This window comes from Calidris pugnax, unplaced genomic scaffold (assembly GCF_001431845.1).
Source record: "Calidris pugnax isolate Ruff unplaced genomic scaffold, ASM143184v1 scaffold44, whole genome shotgun sequence".
In the NCBI taxonomy this organism is placed as follows: Eukaryota; Metazoa; Chordata; class Aves; order Charadriiformes; family Scolopacidae; genus Calidris; species Calidris pugnax.
Genome location: NW_015094506.1, coordinates 5,378,034 through 5,396,332, shown reverse-complemented (window position 1 = coordinate 5,396,332; position 18,299 = coordinate 5,378,034). Strand labels below are relative to the sequence as shown.

At 43.4% G+C, this 18,299-nt stretch overlaps 1 protein-coding gene across 1 annotated transcript in view; it reads left to right on the top strand.

Moving 5' to 3' along the window:
* Positions 1–13,850, top strand: part of DESI1 (desumoylating isopeptidase 1) — a 15,741-nt gene extending 1,891 nt beyond the window's left edge. Inside the window, exons 2-6 of the mRNA XM_014964298.1 lie at positions 8,965–8,986; positions 9,954–10,023; positions 10,665–10,774; positions 11,584–11,706; positions 12,881–13,850. Of these exons, the coding sequence (XP_014819784.1) occupies positions 8,965–8,986; positions 9,954–10,023; positions 10,665–10,774; positions 11,584–11,706; positions 12,881–12,974 (419 nt within the window). The 3' untranslated portion in view covers positions 12,975–13,850. The remainder of the gene's footprint in view (positions 1–8,964; positions 8,987–9,953; positions 10,024–10,664; positions 10,775–11,583; positions 11,707–12,880) is intronic.
* Positions 13,851–18,299: the final 4,449 nt, after the last annotated feature.

Here is an 18,299-nt window from a genome sequence, read left to right as displayed (position 1 = left end):
GGGGGGGGGGGGGGGGGGTCGCGTTCTCCCACCCGCCTCGCCGGGAAACGGGGCCGAAACCGCTTCCTTCAGCCCCCGGGGCTGGCTCTTCCTGAGGGAGCGGCCCGCCGGGGAAGGGCTCCCTGAGGGAACGGGCGGTGCTGGGTGGCCGCGGGGGGCTGGGAAGGGGTGTGCGGGGCTGGCCGGGGGGGCTGGAACAGCGTGGGGTTGAGCCGCGGCATCCCCGGCCGCGGGACGAGCGCTGTGGGTGAGGCAGCGCCGGGGGAACGGGGCCCGGCCTCTTTTCCCCATCTGTCCTTTGCCCCTCGGTTGGCGTTATTTACTAAAGGCTAATGGCAAGTGTTATTTAGCCCCTGAAGCAAGGGAAAGCGCAGCTCCTGACGCCCCGGCTTCGGTGGTGCCTTGGCAGGAAGGCTGCAGTGGAAGAAAGCCTTCCGCTGTTTAGGGGGGACTGACTTCGAGCGGCTCCATGTTGTGGTGAGGCCGGGCTGGGCGTTGCACGGTTTGTGATGTGCGACTGGCCCCACCGTCTCCTGCCAGAGGGTCTGTGGAAGTTTGTTGTATGTCTTACGAAGAACGTGTGCGTTTCCAACTGAGCCTTCAGCTGGGGATGCGAAGGAAACTTAAGTTTTGCTTGAAGTTTTGACAGCGTGAATTGGGAACGCAATGAGAGGGTGGTTTATACCTGTTACGTGTAGACTCTGGCCTGTGTGAGACCGGCCGTCTGTGGGAGATGAGACTTCTCAACAGCTCAGAGTCTGAACAGATGGGCCCGTGTAATCTTGTTTTGCAGTTTGTTGGCATTCACTTCTCTCATCTGTCCTACGAGGAGATTCTGTGCTTTCCTGGAAGCTTAAAATGAAAGTCCAAATAATTCTTAGCATGAGATTTCATGTGTCAACAATAGGATTGCAAAGTTGAGAAGAAAATATTATAGATACCATTGCGTGCTCTGTTAGCCAGGCAGCAGTAACAGCTTTGGGAGGTGTGTATTTCCTACAATGGATAACCTCAAAACTTCTTGTGTGGTCAGAGTTGCTTCTGTTGTAGCCCTCAGGGAAGTAACTTTTCACCTGTTAGTTCGTGATAGCCATGTTTTTTCTTGTGCTAAGAGGTATAAATCTTAAAATACACATGTGTGCATAATTTATCTGTGTTTGAGGTGAGCAGATTTTAACCAGTCTTACTTAAAAATGTTGGTCCAAGCAAAGACTTGTACAGAAATAGGTTGTCACTGTGTGCAGCTCCATGCCAATCTCAACACAGATCAAGAGAAAGCTTTTTTTTCTCTCTCTTCTTACCCACAGTCTTAGGATCTGGTAGCTTTCTGAATTACCACTTAAAAACACTTAGTGCATGACTTCATTTTTGGTGCTTTCTGTGCTGCCCAGACAACAACTTTAAAACTTTATGTTTGAGATACAGTTTGCTGCTAAGTTTCTACGATTCTGAGTATCGAAAGGAGAATTTAAAAATCTGAACATTCTCTCGGTAGTGTGGGAAGTGTTGCTTGCTAGTACTGCCTGGTAACTAGCTGAGTTCAGACATGTTCGTGGAACAGGGCCAAGTAGGCCTGCGTGGTGACAGTGACAAGGCAGACTATGGAATATTTGGGATTATGTGGATCCAGTGACTGGATTCTCTGTAAAAGATCATTGTTCTTTTTTCCCTTCAAGTTAAGTATCTTCTGTGCGTTTTCACTCGGCCCTGTCATACTTTCGGGTTATTTTAGAAACCTCCCCAAGAGCAAAGCGATGTCTCATACACACACCTCTTTTTTTCCTTGAAGAACAACAAAAACTTGCTATTTCTCTGTACCTCAACTTTCATTGTCCTTTTTTGGGGGGTCAGTGGTGTTCATAAACTGAACATCACCAGGGAAAGTCATAGAAGCTGAAGAGGAAAGGATTTCTTAGATGATTTAGTGTTAAACATTAGTCATTTCTATGGCATTCCTTCTGTAGGTGCCAAGTTTTATTGAAACTATGCTTTTGCTTTGAGTGATAATGCTGTAACATTGCCTACATTTAAATACTTGTGTTTTAGAGAGAAGAAACAAATATAGTAATTGATTGTGCAAAAATCAATTCCTAGCACGCTTGAAAACAGCAGCTCAGATCCCTCTGCCAGAGGGGATGAATCTCTTATGGGGCTGACCACTGCGAGAGCATCACCACATGGTGTCTTCAGTTGTGCTAATAGGATCCGGAGGTATTATGGATTATATCAGTGTTCAAGGATCAGACCTCACTACTAAACATTATCCTGGCTTTTTCTGTATCAGTTCTCTCCATTGGTTTTGAATGATGAACCTGACAGACAAAGGTATATGACAGTGTTCATAGTAGGCTTTAGAGTGGCTTAGTTGTGCCCCTTGGACACATCTTCACTTTTCTAAGCAAGTTTCACTGAATTTCACTCTTTTTTTTTTTTTTATTTTTCACTGAATTTCACTTTTCTTTTTCACTGAATTTTACTCTTTTTCTACCCAGACTACTTTAGTTCTTCTTTCTTTTCTGTGAGTTTCCTGTATTTTTTCAGTGAATATTTCTATTCTAAAGCATACGTGACCAAATATTTTAGCTCAGTTGCCTTTGGTATCAGAAGTGGCACGTTTAATTTTTGCATGCTGTTGCTTTATCTGCATCTTCTCTCTCCTCCATTCTCAGTCTGTGAAACTACATTTGTATGCCCAACTACATGATCTAATAATAATAATTGTTAACCTGAATGCAATGAGATTTATGTTTTCAAGAAAGAAAATATAATCCACCTGATTCTGTGGAGGGTAGAAAGGAAAACAGAATAGTTCAGCTTGCAGTACTGATTTTGAAGTAAATGTCCAAAGGCAGAGAAATCTTTAAGGAAGATTAAAATCCTGTTGCATCATGGGCTTAAAGAAAAATGTCTTGCAGCTTTCAAAGTTCTCCTGTCCTGTAACTGAGGTTATTGCTCATGTGACCCACAGAACAGGAAGGAGATTAGTTTAACATGGTAGCTTTGGCTCAGTGTAGTATAAATTGAGTTGACTGGGAGTGTGTATGGGTTGAAATTTTTAAGTAGTGCATTCAGCTGTAGGGACTTAACAGCCCAGAAGGAATTGGAGTGAAAGGTAACTGCTAAAATGAGGTACCTTCTGCTTTGTTCCTTTTTTCCAGACCCAGCACATTATTCTGCCTTTCCTCCACCTGTTCTGAAGAGTTTTGAATTGCTCTCATATGAGATTCCATCAGCTTTGCTCCAGAGCATTTGCTAGGGATTTAATGAAAATCAAGTGCATTACCCTTCCCCAATCTAGCCTACTTTTTGCTGTCTCTAGGCTCCTCAAGGAGAAGGGAACTGAAGCAGGATTTTCCCTCTCCGTTAGCTTTTTTTGCTTCAGTTGAGCACTATGGGCAGCACGTAGGAGAAAGTGTTTGACTAATTAGGATAATTTTCAATTCAAAGAGGGCAGGAATCTTAATGGATTTGCCTAAGGAAATTGCAACAATATGCAAAAGCAATGCACTGCTAGAAATACCCACGCTGGTTGACCAAATTATATTGCTTCCAGTTCCACAGGAGACCAGTCCACTACTTTTTTGGGGGTCTGTTAGGGTCTTCTGGGGCTTGCATATCCGTTACAGAGCATAGATATGTTATTAAAATTACTAAGCTTCCTATTATTTCGTGACTTTACAGTTAAGGAACAGGGATGGATGGTCTAAGCTCTAACTGGGGTAAACTAAGTGCCCATCTCCTTATATTAATTCCTTCATGTCTAGGAACTCTCCTGCCCTTCAGTCTAGTAATTTGGATTAATATACAAATGCCACTTTGATTTGGTATTTAAAATGCACAGGAATAAACTACATCATGTGGCCCTCAAGATTAACAAATTAACTGTGCCAGTAAAATAGATTGGTGAGCATCTAATCTCCCTTTTGCTTGGCCTTCCAGATAAATCCAAGCATGGAAGTAATCCCGTTTGATTGTATTCTAAAATTATACAGGCGGGCTTGCTTGCTTCTTTCAGGATACCCTTGTATCCTAACAATCACAGTCTCCTGAATCAATTGTACAACAAACAAATAACTGCTTGGCTCTCCACTTTCCTATGACTAAGCTGATGGTCCTGGAATTGCTTAATGTATTTGAATATTGTTTTTTTTCTCATAGGTTTCTGGCTTGTGTAAGCACCGTGAAAGTATTTGAGCTATGAATGTTATAAAGGAAAATAACATTAAATAAAAAAACTTGTTTACTTGCCAGATGATACTCTGCCTCATTCAAATGATTTGAATCTTTGAGATGCTTAAGCCCACAGATCTATGCTGAATTGGCATCCCTCTTGGGTTCTAGTGAGTATTTTCAGGAAAGACGCATAAAAGCACCTCAGCAATTTAAAAAAAAAAGCCTTAAGGTATGTGAACAAATTTCCAAAGACTGACAAGCTATCACCCTAAACTCTCACAGATTTAACAGTAACTTTCATGTCCATGTTCGTGGTCTGCGACAAATGCAAGGTAGCTTGACTTGCATTAGCTCATAATGGAAGCAGATCAAATTGAGCTGAATTGCTCCAGGTTTACTTCAGGCTGAGCTTGCATACAGGCAGTGCCTGTGGGACACATGATACCTGGGAACTTGACCCTATGCACTAATTGTTATATGTTTAAGTGTGTCCATCTAAATTTGCAACACCCATTCCTGCTCAACAGCCCTCTGTCCCTTGAAATATTTCAACTCTTTGTCAGCATCTTGCTGTTTCTCTGTTTTACATGGATGAACAGTAGATGCCCAAAAGAACATCATCTCACCAGCACATTCCTATTCTGCATTATATGCATGTGCATCATGTGGGTTGGCTTTGATGTAGGTATTAAGTGAAGGGTAATGCCTGCAATTTAAAGGCTTTTGCAGCTCAAATGGAAATCACTGGGGAATCAGACTTTTCTATATAGTTAAAGACAGGCTCACGTTATGAGTAAATGTGTTGGTTTTGGTGGCAGTACCAGCCTATAGTTCTGCCCACATTGCAGTGTGTCACAGGAGTTTGGAGTGGAAGACCATGAAACACTATGATGTCTGCCAGTATCCCGGATGGTGTTTGCAATCCCTTCTTCTAGACCACTCAATTGACTATTTATGTAACCTCTGTTGCAATGTGGGATTATTTGGGGAGGCTCCCTGACAAGTTTGACCTATTTTTTTAAGCTGGACGGTGCTGCCAGAAGCAGCTTTATTGGAAAGTGTTGCTGCAAGGCCTGGATACAACTTGTGCCTTAGCCCAGCTACAGCAATACTGTATTCATGCCGTCACTCGGGCAGCTGGCTGTGGAAAGAGAAGTGCCAATCCTTGCTTGGTCATACTGTTGGAGCTGGTGTCTGTATCAAGCCTTTACATGCTGGGAGCAACGTATTTCATATATAGTGGACAACGACCAGGAGAAGGTGAGACCATAACTCCTCAGTGCAGGCTGCCCTGATTGCTTTACATGAGCTTGTCAGGAGCAGCAGTGGTTGTGAGCTGTCACCTGCTCTGTACAACATCTGAGCCTGGGAGAAGGGCAAGAGGAGTCATAGAGGCAAAACTTCGTGAGGAGGATGATGGTGTCCACGGACGGCTGTGCAGAACTTCTTACGTGATGCAACAGACAAACAACACTGAGATTCTTGCTGAGCAGCAGGAAAGGAAGCTGGGCAAATTCCTCAGAAGCTGGTGGCCATTGAGTTATTCTTCGGTCAGTCAGTTTGGAGCTGAGATGACAACAGTCAGCTGTGCAGTATGGGAAGCTGCAGCAGCATACTAAAAGTTTTTGGTCTTGGATGTTTCTGGGTGATGCCTATGTGGCCAAAAATGGCAGGTTTCTTCGGCACGGGGTTGCCCAACAATGTTGTTATCAGAGAGGCTTGCACTGCCTCTGACCAAGCATGGTCCACCAGTGGCACAAAGGGATTTTATTTTGTCTGCAGCAGGCTGGAGAGCTACCATGGATGCCTTATTGTCATTAGTGCTGCAGATCTGGCATGTGTTTTCCACAATGCCAGCCTGGTTAATGTCTTACAGGAGCCAAGGAAAAATAGCAGGTCAGCAGCTCCATTAAGATCATCAAACCAGTGCTTGGCACAAACTGACCTAGCTGAGCAGCCTCAGACAAACCTGCCTTGTGAAGATAAGCAGCTTCACTTGCCAAGAGCTGTTCTGTTGTTCCCTTGGCAGTTGCTGCCTGTTGTTGGCCACGGATTTTGTGTGTAGCAGCCAGAAAGGAGCCCCCCAGGGTTGGACTGCAGTCTAATGCAAAGTCCCTTTCCTGAATTCTGTTTGGGTTTTGTTCACGCAATCAGAGAATTGCGTTGGTGGAAAGGGACCTCTGGCGGTCTTGCTCAAGGTAGATCTGGCAAGAGCAGACTCTTCAGGGCCCTGGGCATCTGAGTTCCAAGTATCTCCAGGGGTGGAAATCCCACATGCTTTCTGGACCCTGCCCCAGTGTTTGACCACCTTCATGATAATTTTTTTTTTCTCCTCTTACTGAGTTGGGAATTTCCCAACTAGCACCTGTTTCCTTTCACTGCACACCTCTGATTAGAAAAAGGCTCTCTTTCCTCCATGCCCATTAAGCAGTTGTAGACAGCAGTAAGTACTCTTGGCCCTCTTGAGGCTGTACACGCCACTCTTCATACAGCAAGTGTTCTTGCCCAGTATGTCAGTGTCTTTTGTACTGGGGAGATCCAAAAGCGGACGCAGCACTCCAGATGTGGTCTCACAAGTGTCGAATTGGGGGAGAGAGTCCCCTTCCTTGAACTGCTGGCTGCAGTCTCCTAGAGCAGCCTGACATGTGGTAGCCTTTGCTGCAATGATCTTTTGAAGTAGGTGTTGTAATTGCGTGAGCAGGTTCCTGGCAGCACCTGTGACATTGTCAGCATCTGCTATAACTCCTTCTCCTGCACAAAGAATTTAGGTGCAAAGTGGTAACTGTGGAAAGTCTTTCATTGTTGTTTGCTGGAAATCTGTGTGAAAGTAAATATTAAGATGTTCTTTTTCTGTTTGGCAGACTAAAGGACAGCTACAATTCTAGCTTGGGCTGCCCTTGAAATGTTTTCTTTCTCTGCCCTGAAGGATAAAGTTCAATATTCTAGTGGAAAACGGTGACTTATTGTGAACAAATGTGTAATAAAATATTAACAGTTATGCAGAGCTTGAACTATACAAAACCAAGCGGTGGAGCCTGCCGTAGGCCAGGTGCTAAAGTGAGGGCAGTGCACTGTCCCCTGCCTTGCGTGTTGCTGGTGAGCCTGCAGAGTCACTGGTTTCTGGCAGCTCTAGAGCACAAGGTGAAAGTTCTGATGGAGAAGATGTGGGACCAGAGGATCAAGGAGCGCAACAGGGTGGGACAGGCCAAAGGGGCAGCAAATTCTCTTAAGGTGTTGCAACAGACTGCTCCACTTCTCTCATCATTGGTACTATCTCTTGGCCTTCATCCTACTCCACACCTACGTTTCTGTGCGATGGGTTGACAGTGAATATGCTTGCTGCCTGGCCATGATCCATGGTAGTGACAGATCAGTCCACCTACTTCAAAACCGTGTGTGCTCGATTTGACTGATGTCTCTATTGTCACAACAGCCTTTTCCTTGCCTCCACTCTTACACAATCCTCGTCTGAAGCAGCTATCAAACTCTGTGCCTATTTTGTTTCAGACTTGAGCAAAAGAATTATGGTAGTGATTGTTCCTTGCTTGGCCATGTAAACATCCATTTATCCAAACTCTTGAACAATTATCCTCATCAGTTTCATTCCTCTGTTCTAGCCAGTTATGATGATGACAGAAAGTTGGTTCTGCCCAAGAGAAAGAACTCATGAAGAACTACTGCTGCTTGGAAGCAGCATGTTTGCTCCTGGCACTCGGAGACCAAAGCAGCTCCAACAGAGAAGTAAGAGGGTATAAGACCCTCTGCCTATAGAACAGGAAAGGCCATCGCCTCCTGTAGGCCATTGGTGCTGTGGCACTGGTCTAAGAAAGAGCAGTCAGAGAATGTCTTTCCATAGAACAAGTGGAACTGGGACAATTACCCCATCACTGCTACCACACCAGGTATCTTAGAAGAACCTGGACACCAACAGAAGAGTGACCCCTAAAGTGTATCTGTCATAGCGTGCTGTTGCTACCTACAAGTTTACAAAGGCATACAATACCAGGGACTAAGCCCTTAAGTTATGATAGATATAGTCATTGACCCTGGAGCAGTAACAACTGGTGACCCTTTGAAGAGATGTTTGATCTTGAGATCCTGCTGTGAACAAGGAGAGGTGTAAGTTTCCCACTTCCGGGGAGCTGCAAAAGCATTTCAGAAAGGACTTTTTCTCAAAGACACAATGATATTATCAGTTTAGTGGTGCCTGAAGCAAATCTTGGCTGCTGCTGTGTTCTACAAAGCACACAACTTAAATTTAGTAAGTTCTGTAAACTTCAACCCTGCCCTTCTGTCCCCCACTTAAGCTGTTAGTTTTTAAAGGCAGGGGGAGGAAGCCATGGAATAGATCATAGAGACTAGCTCCACAGATCATACGGTCAAGTAGGATCTCTCTCAAGTTCCTGGGAAAAAAGACTGAACACTCTGTGCTGGCTGTCTGCAATTGTGAAATCAGTGCAAAATTCAACTCTTTTGATTTTGAAGACTTTAATTTTAGGGGAAGGTTTATTTTCTGTGTCTGTAGAGAAAAGCCCAAGGAAGGTAAGCACTGGCAGGATAGGATGGTGCTGCCAGCTCTGCATGCAGGAGGAAAAGAGTACAGCAGTAGTGTGGACCAGAGTAGTTCATTTGAAAGAAAGACATTTTGTTTCTTTAGAAGTAATTCTGGGATGAAGTCTTTGGGATTACTGTAATGGTGAGATAATAGGCATGGTTCCTTAGTGACTGACAGAAAGTAGGCTGAAATCTGGAAAATACATTGCTAATAACTCTTCTTTTCTCTGCATACAGGGAAACAGCTGGATGGCATCTGGTAAGTGACTAGATTTAAATTGCATAATGTGTGTTAAACACTGTATGGTGTAGGAAGTATTTTCAATAGGAGATTATATATGCCTCAGATTTAAGAACATTTTGGTGCTGAAGGGAGACCAAGGCACTTTCTGTTCCTGAATACAGATTGACAGTAAGATGGTGTACAGTCAGGTGCTGGTTAAAGCTCTCCATTCAAAGCTCTGTGGACCCCATGAAAAAAAGTGTTGGTAGCAGTCATTGTGTTTTAGTGCACTTGTACCCATTTTCAAGGGTAGGATGTTGTCCTTGTCCCAAGCACTTGGTCTTCTAATTGCAGGCATGTCTAAACATGAGAGTAAAAGAGTAGGTGGGAAGAAGGTATTACAGAACCAGGCCTTCTGGCACTGAAGAGCAGTGGCTATATTTGGTTACAAAACACCTCTCAATTTGCTACATATATAACATCCAGGGTTTAAAAAGAAAGAAAAAAAGGGGGAAAGGGGCACAAAAAAACCCCAAACCCTTTGTCCATCTGTCTTCCCTCTCTATTGATCTGTCTCCAGTGGTTGTCTGACCTTCTTCTCAAGTCAGGGTCTATCAGACATGTACAACTTCTGTCAATGTGGAAGCAGGACTAACTCTGTCCCTCTGTCTCTGTGGGTTCACCATCAACCCTTTAGCTGAGAGAGGCTGCTGGAGATCTTGTACCAGTGTGGCAGTCCCTCTCTTCCCATGTTCCTTCATGTCTGGGCACCTAGCTAAGCCTGTTCTTTCCCAACCATTTACAGAGTTACAGTAGGCTTGGTAATCATTGCTTCCATATCCATTCATGTCCCAGCAGATCCTGTTCCTACTCACAGAAACACATTGACCTTTTCTTTCAGTTATTAACTTCATGATGTCCTTAAGCACGTAATTTTACCAGTGATTTACATGCTAGGTTAAATATTTCCTTTGTTTCACCAATCTTTTGTTCTCTGTGGCAGGCACACCTCCATAATAGTCCATAAGGATGAGTTCTTCTATGGCAGTGGAGGAATCTCCAGCTGTGCACCTGTAAGTCAAACTTATTTTTCTGAGAAGGTAATTTTGTGGTAGGGTTACCTGATCAGAATTGCTTGTGTCACTGTCTCTTCTAAAAGCAGCAAGAGGTTTCTGAATTCAGCCAGCTGTGGCTGCTTGCCATGGTTGCCCAGGGCATCTCAGGAAAATGGATCATGGACAGTGGGTTTAAGCCCAACTAAATGCAGGTTGGGGCTTGCTTCTGCTGATAGACTCTATTCAAGACACCTTCTGCAGCTGCATTGCCAGTGACACCTTATGTAATTTTGTATGAATAGGTTTTACGTGCAGACTCAGCAACTTTTTAAGATGAAAAATACAAAAAAAAAAAATCATGATGCTTTGTCAGACCTTTCCATTCTCGGAGAGGCAAAACTGATGGGCCGTTCTTCTAAAGCAGAATATTGCCATGGTTTAGCACTTTCATCATAAGGAGCCACATATACAAGCTGAAACTTAAGTTACATTATGTCCTGTTCTCTGACTGGAGAACAGAGGAGGCCAGTAGGGCTTTTTGCTTACCAAAAGTCCTCCTCCTGTGCCTGGACAAGCCACGATAGCTCTATTCACTAGAGTCCTCCAAAAGATTTCAGTCTGTCCATTTAACATGGTCTTCTGGCTGTTAATTTTTACAGGGAGGGACACTTCTTGGGCCCCCAGACTCAGTTGTTGACCTGGGAAACACTGAAGTTACAGAAGAAATTTTTCTAGAATATCTTTCCTCTTTAGGGGAATCGATGTTCCGGTAAGTAGCAGCTTGTGCTATAAAGTCTGTATAACAAAAAAAAAAAAAAGCCTTTAGGGCAAGGAGTGTAGAATGGAGGAAGGTATTAGGAAACCAGTCCTGCTCACAAAGCTTTGTCTGCTTTGTGTGTTATTTGGTACTCTCCGAATATGAGACTGGAACTGATACACCAATGCACAAAGAGCTACCAGCTAGGCAACCCTCTGGTGTGCCAGCCTTGAGCTAAGCTGGGAATGCATTCTGCCAGGAAGTCTTTCACACTGTTTTTCATAAAGTGGAATAATGCCTGAAATGCCTTTGAGAGAATCACCAGGGAAAATGAAAGCACTATATGAAATATTTCAGTAAATAATGCTTTGCCCGATGAGTCATAGGTGAAGTGTTGTAGTAAAGCTGCCAACTTTCAGATGAGTAAAAGCAAGGTCTTGGCTGTTAAAGAGTCTAGTCTGCTTCTCAAAATAATAGGAAACAGTAGCATTTAGTGTTCTGGCTAAATTTCAATGTCAATAATTCTCGTGATTGCTTTTTATTCTTTCTGTGGTGTTAATTGAAGAAACCTGACCTCACTTTTCCTTCAAAAAAAATTGTATAAAGTCAGTGATGCAGAGAGATGTCATTTTCCACCCTGATTCACTTGAATGTGAAGGTGAATTGATGTCTGTACTTTACCTATTTGTCTTTGAATTCTTTGTGGAAAGAGAAGTGCTAATGTAAGGAGATGTTCCTCATTAGGGGTCTAAGTTTTTCTGCTGGTTAGATTTATTGCTGAGTCTGTCTTTCTATGGTTCAATTCCTTTTCTGTTGCACAGGGGAGAGTCATATCACCTCTTTGAACATAACTGCAACACCTTCAGTAATGAAGTGGCACAGTTCCTGACAGGAAGAAAAATCCCTTCTTACATCACTGACCTTCCAGCTGAAATTCTTGCCACGTGAGTATGCATTCTGCTCCTCTCTGCACTGTATGGCTTCATGCTAATGCTTAAACATTTGACAGAGCCAGCAGTACCAGTTTATCCTGGCTCTCTCTGAGAACCAACATAAAATGAAGAAGAGGATGCGATTTGCTTTACTTCAACACTTACAACACTGTACGACAAGTGCTGATTGGCACTGGCGTTACTAAGGAGACAGAAGGTGGTTGTTCTGCCATTAACTTAAACTATTTGTTTTGTGATGGTCTCTTATATGTGACCAGACAAGCATAGCAAGTTTCAGAAAATGATGCCTTTTCTTTTTTTTTTTTTTCTTAAGAAACCACTATCTCTTAAAGGTCATTTCTCTTGCTCTAAGCACTGCAATTGCAGTGGAGATGTCAGCTTTGCTTGTGAAGAGGCAAGGGAGATGTAATTTTAAAATTAACGCTGCAGTCTTAAAGCTAGGACTGGATGGAAAAACAACATATGAAAAAAGAGGAAATGAGGAATTCCTGCCTGGTACTTCAGCTCAAGATTTTATTTTTTTTAAGCGCTTGGCTAGTGAGGATCCCAGTGGGATGATTTGAGCTCCATCATTTAGGTCTTATTTCTCATAACAATGGTATACCACATTATTTGGGAGACGCACGTCTGCTACCCTGGGCTCCTATCACATCAGATCTCTCGAAAATCAGATAAAGTCTCTAACAGAGTGAGTCATATTGAAAGATAAACCAGGTGCTACAGATTGCAACAGAAATTCTGTGAGGGTTGAACTATTGTCTTATAAGGGAGCTAGAGGCTATTCTTCTAGCAGTCTTTGATACTGATGTGATACTTAATGGAGCTCTGCAGTTGCATAACAGGGATTTCGTTCACACACTTAAGTAGAATAAATTACTAAAAGCTGGTTTTAGACACGGTATTACCACATTAGCAGTCTGGGCATGTTAGGACTCGGAACTAGCTTATATAAAATCATGTTAAAGAGAGTTTATTCTTAAACTAATTTAACCTATTTAAGATACTTATTTATTGGTTTTAGTTTGTAGTGGAAGTCTGTTCTTCAAATTTGCTTCTGTGATGTTGGTTTGATTGCACTCTAGGAAGTGAGTGCTCTACAGTAGTAAATGGGAAAAGTTGTTCATCAAGTAAACTGTTTGAGATGTTTATTTCTTTACTTTCTCAGACCTTTTGGACAAGCTTTAAGGCCCCTCCTGGACTCCATCCAGATCCAGCCACCCGGAGGAAATACCTTCAGCAGACACAATGGACAGAGCTAACAGGAGTGACCGAGTGTGCCCAGCCTCACCAGGCCTCTTCCTTTTTAAACATGAATCTACCAGATTTCTATTTTATAATTTCCCATCAGAATTAACTCTACAGAAGTTACAAGACAAGATCTAAAATTTCCTAGGGAGAGGATTTATCAGGGTGCATGTAAGACAATGCTACCAAAAAGATTTCCATAATTTCTAATAGTATTATACTAATTTATAAAGGTTGTCTTGTCGGAGTAGGCTGACAGTTTCTAAGTAACTCCCATGCTTATAAGTGGGAATTTGTTCCATGAGCATTCAAAGGCCCATTATACAATTTGGAGTAAATAAGAGTATGTTCTAGCCATCCCTTGCAGGCTTGCATCTCTTTCTCCTGTCACTGCTTATATTATGGGGGTATTTGCTGAAGTCTGTAGCAGAAAGACAAAGGAAGTATTGGTGGCCTAGGAAGTGAAGGCGTCCCAGGATTAGTCTTCTGCGTATTTCATTGACAATATATTACTTGCTCAGGGGAAAGGCTGAACTCATCTGATTAGAATATTTGCAGTGGCACAGCTGTGTGTGAAAGGTGATCAAGCTGAACAGTGTGTGTATCGCACTCAAAAGTTGAAACTTTCAATGGGACTAGTGGTGTGTGGGAGGGAGGCTGGAACTGAAGGTTACCAAGAGCCTTGTAATGTTAGATCCAAGAGTTATGGGAAAGAACCAGCTGAAAGAACAGAATCTCGTGAGTAGAAGTGGTGGAAACAAATTTCGGGTGAAAGTAAAATGAAGTGAAATGTTTCCTTTTCTCATATGTAAGCTTATCAGCAGATAGACAAAACCTTGTTAACTATTTATCTTTGCATAAGAGCTGATTTTTTTTTTTTTTTTTTTTTTTTTTTATACAACAAGATACCAGTAAATATATCTTCCAACCCCTTTCAGGAGACCTGACAAAAAGCAGGTACCGCTTTTTTGGAAGGTTTTGCTTTTGCGTTTGTTTTTTTTTTTTTTTTTTTGTTCTTGTTGGTTGGTTTGCATAAAAGCTTATTTTTTTTTTTTTTTTTTTTTTTTTTACCAAGCCAGAGTTACAGTAGAGTCAGGCAGGGATAGCATGGCAACTGCATGATAATATAAGGTGGACCAATTCTGCCTTCAGTATCTAGTTGCAGACACAGTAGGAGTTCCAATATTTTTTGACGTTGCTATCCTTTCCAAAGCAGTCAGGCACATCACAGACAGGGCTCTGCTTAGGTGTAATACAAATAGGTGATAGGTCTCCTCAAATGTAAAGAAAATGAGAAAAAGTAAAATTAATCTTTTCTATGGAACGATTGAGTTTATTGGGATACATGCAGAAGCAGTCCTGTCCTTAGGTTGATGTTAGATTGTATCAATACTGCATCTTCTAGATTAAAATTCTTACAGCTTTGCAATTATTTGCAGTGGAAAAAGATCAGGGGAATGAAAGAATAGGCACAATGATTTCTTTTCATGCATGTATATACGCTATTTTCCTGACGAATTCTGAAACAATAATATTTAGGAAGTAACACAAGAAAGATGCTGGACAACCCCGAAAACATTGCTGATGCTCCATAAATGGGGATCGTGCGTGCGAGATGCTGCTGAAAAAAAGCATCTATGCAAATGTGTAGCCCTTTGTCCAGTGCTTTGTTGTGAAAAGTATTGCTGCAAGTTCAGTCCTGCATCTCAAACTTCCTGCACTGGAAACTTCTTGCATACCTAAAGGAGATTACTTTGCTCTGCTGGGTTCTTTCTCACAGAATAATACAGCTTGATAAGTTTCTTATGCTGTTACTCAGCGTGGACTATAATGGTTCATATTTTTGAGGGGATGGAATGGAGGAAAACTGCAGTTTAGTCACTTTTTTTCAAATTCTCTGTTGCCCCTGCACCTTGTGGAGTCACTACATGAGTGGAAACAGGGCAGTGTCAGTCCCTTTTGCAGTTTTGTGTGTACCTGCTCTCAGTGCGCAGCAGTGGCCCTTGCAGCCCAGATTTTTTTTTTTCCCTTTTCCTTGTCACTCTCTGCGTGTGCCATCAATTTCTCCTTAAGCATTTCATTTGATGGACTGGACTTGGAGACAACTGTAGCAGTTAGTACAGATCAGTTTATACCAAAGCTTTTGATCTTTCCCCATCAAAATGTCCTGTTTGCAGAAAGCATTCTATAATAAACCGTTTATGAATGCCTTCTGGTGCTCCTGGAGGAAGGATTGGTGTTTGTTTTCTGCAAAGCCACAGCTTAGTTTTCCTGTTTAGTATCTATATCCTCTCCAGTCTTTTCCCATACCTATTCTGTGAAGAGTAACCAGTCTCTCATCTTAACACACACATGACTGTGCCACAAAATGCTGTAGCATGTTAGAGATCTTGGAGCTTCCTCAGTTGAACAGGTATACTTAAGCTGATAGAGTGCAGCCCAACATCTATGTCTGTTAGTTTGGTACCTGCAAGCAGCACAGCTGTGGGTGCTTGTTCTTTCAGCCAACTACCACTTCAGGCACAGCTCCCTGTGGTGGAAACACTGGTGCCACTGTTTCTGCCCTACACTCTTGCACAATGAGGGTATCCCCTGTGTGTCCACTACTTTAGAGGTCCTGACCCTGTTTTCTGCTTGGCTGCCTACTTCAGGACTTCTTACATCCTCTCAGGAGGCAGGAAAGAAAAGGAAGATGTTCACCCCATGCATTTTGCAATCTGCTTTTGCCCCCCTGCCCCGAGCAGCCCCTTTGCAGAGAGAATGCTGCTACTTTAAGGTCACTGGGTAAAATTTCACTCGGCCTTATACTATTTGCAATAGCCAAGGAGCTCCTGGAGGGTGTCCTGGGCTCGGGGCCTGTTCTGTGTTTCATAGCAACAGAACTATAGGAAGGAATCCCTTTTCCTTGGTCTTACTGGGTAACAAGACCCCCGTAGGCCTCTTAGGAAACCCATTTTCTCCAAAGATGTTATGTGTAAATTGCAGGACTGTGTCCCCAATGTTCCACCCAGCCATAGCTACTCATAGGAATATAAACTAGACTGAGAAGTGTATGTAAGTGTATATAGGTGATGAACTTCAGCCAGCTGATTGACAAAGGGGCAGGGAAACTGAACTCCCGAAAGGGAACAGAACGCTTTTGCCCACACTTACTATTCTCTCTTGTATTGCTGGGGTTCCCCCGTGCCATTTTAAAAGTGTTAACAGCGTCTTTAGGCAGAAAGTGATGTTTTGATTTATTTGTGTTTTTTTTTCTATTACAATAAAAATAAATACAGCAAGTTTACCTGTTTTAATGTTGGTGTCTACACAGCTGCCCAGCGAATGCAGCTGATCAGAAGTCGTCATCTTCCCTCTGCTCCCAACTGGAAAGTGCAAGTGAAAGAAACTGTCTGAGCAGTTTATCCGAAGTAGCAGTAGCTACTGCCCTTTGCTAAAACTGGTCACAGGCAATGTTCTTATTTAAGTTTGGGGAAACTTTCCTTCTGTAAGCACTGTGGTATTTTATCAAGACCATTGAAGGCTGGACTGTGGGTATTTTGTGCAGCCCTTGCTCATCTAAGTGTGCAAGAATGAAACGTCTAATGTCTGCTGTTGAAGAAGAGGCCCAACAGAGCTTAAACATAGGAAAAGGCTCCAAGCTTTTCCTGGTTGTCTTGATGCTGCTACTTTCAAAAGGAAGAAAGCAGCTTTAAGGAGACTTCATGCCTGGGTTCTTCTGGAGCTGCAGAGGGGATAGTGGCAAGGATTATGCCCCTTGTGCCTCTGCCCACTCGTGGGCTGTTGAAGAGCAGGGGAAATATCTGGCTCTGGGGAATGAATAAATCCTGCTTGGATTCAGCCTTCTGAATGCATATTGACGGCATCCAAATGATAAACCACACAGTTCCCTCTTTGTATAATGGTCTGTATCAGTGCAATACAGAAGAGGGCTTGAAACTGAAGGGGACTTTAACAAAGATTCATGATTGTGTTTTTTTTGGCCTGTGTTACTTGGTTGTGATGCTGGTTTGCTATCAAGCACCAGTACGAGCCCCACATAAAATACCTGGGAACATGTATAAAAGGAAAACCTTAACTTTGATGGCATCTCTAGACAGAGCGTAAGCCAGCGCTCACAGCCGCTCACCTTCTAAACCTCAAACAAAATATTTGCCCTTGCTGCTAGTTTTATTCATGGCGAGGGCTGCTGCCTATCTGAGCAGCAACCAAGGCAATGCATCAAGCGTGGTTTAAGTGCAAAGTGTTAAATAACGGAATCAGCCGCAGGGGCCCTGTTCTTGGAGATAACCCAGATGAAGACACGAGCACAGCTGTATCCAGCTGTGCACTCCACCAAAAGGCAGACTCATGTGGAAGCCAAGATGGCACAAGTCCTCATCAGGTGATACCAAAAGGCGGTCGGGGTGCTGGGAGAGGTGTTTCGACTTCAGCAGAGTTTCTAGACCAGCGTGACAAATAAGCTGGAGAAGGCACCTCAGGTAGTTCCAAGTTTTGGGAAGCTCTCCTGGCAGCATAAGTGCCATGGCACAGTGGGAATTTAAAAATGTGCACACTGACCCGTATTTTAGCAAACTTCCTAATTCTGGGAAGCGCCCCGAGGTGGCACTGCTGCCTTGCAGTGTGGGCATGCACCTGAGCCTGGGGAGAGCAGCTCCTGCTTTTGGCACCTCCAGAGAAAGGTCAATGCAAGAGGCCAGGGGGGAAGCCTCTCCTGGACAAGAAAGCTGTGGGTAGGAGCAGCCAGGAGACGAGACCAGGAGACAGCTTGGACTCCAGCAAGAAACAAGTGCCACCATGATGCTGCGGCAGGAGGGAGCTGGTGGGTTTTTCCAAACATCAAGCTTCTTCCACTCAAACGTGGGAAATCTTATCCTTGTACTGTGGCCACAAACCAGCACATAACACTTTCTAAGGCTCAATTTAAAGTTTAGAAAGCAGGTGGTATTTATCGCGGTGCTGGGTGCACAGGGGATAGCTCCTCATTGTGCACCCCGAACGCTGTTGTCAAATTAAATTTATACCCAACAGGTATACATATTCAATATAATCTCAAGAAAACATTAGCATATTCATTGCACTTCCGAGAATTCATTTACATACTACACTAAGCTTTACACTACACGAGGACCTTCTGGTGGTCCTCGCCGGTCGTCGTCTTCTTCCTCAACCTTCCTCTTCCCCACCCGTCCTTCGGCTTGCTCTTTCACGTCGGCCAAACCTTCTAACGGCTTCATCGCGCCTTGAAACTAACGATCCCCTTGCCACCAGCTGTAATGACCATATTTATTGCATCCCTGCCTTCGGTCCCCGTCTTCCCGGGGTCGCGCCGTCCTCCC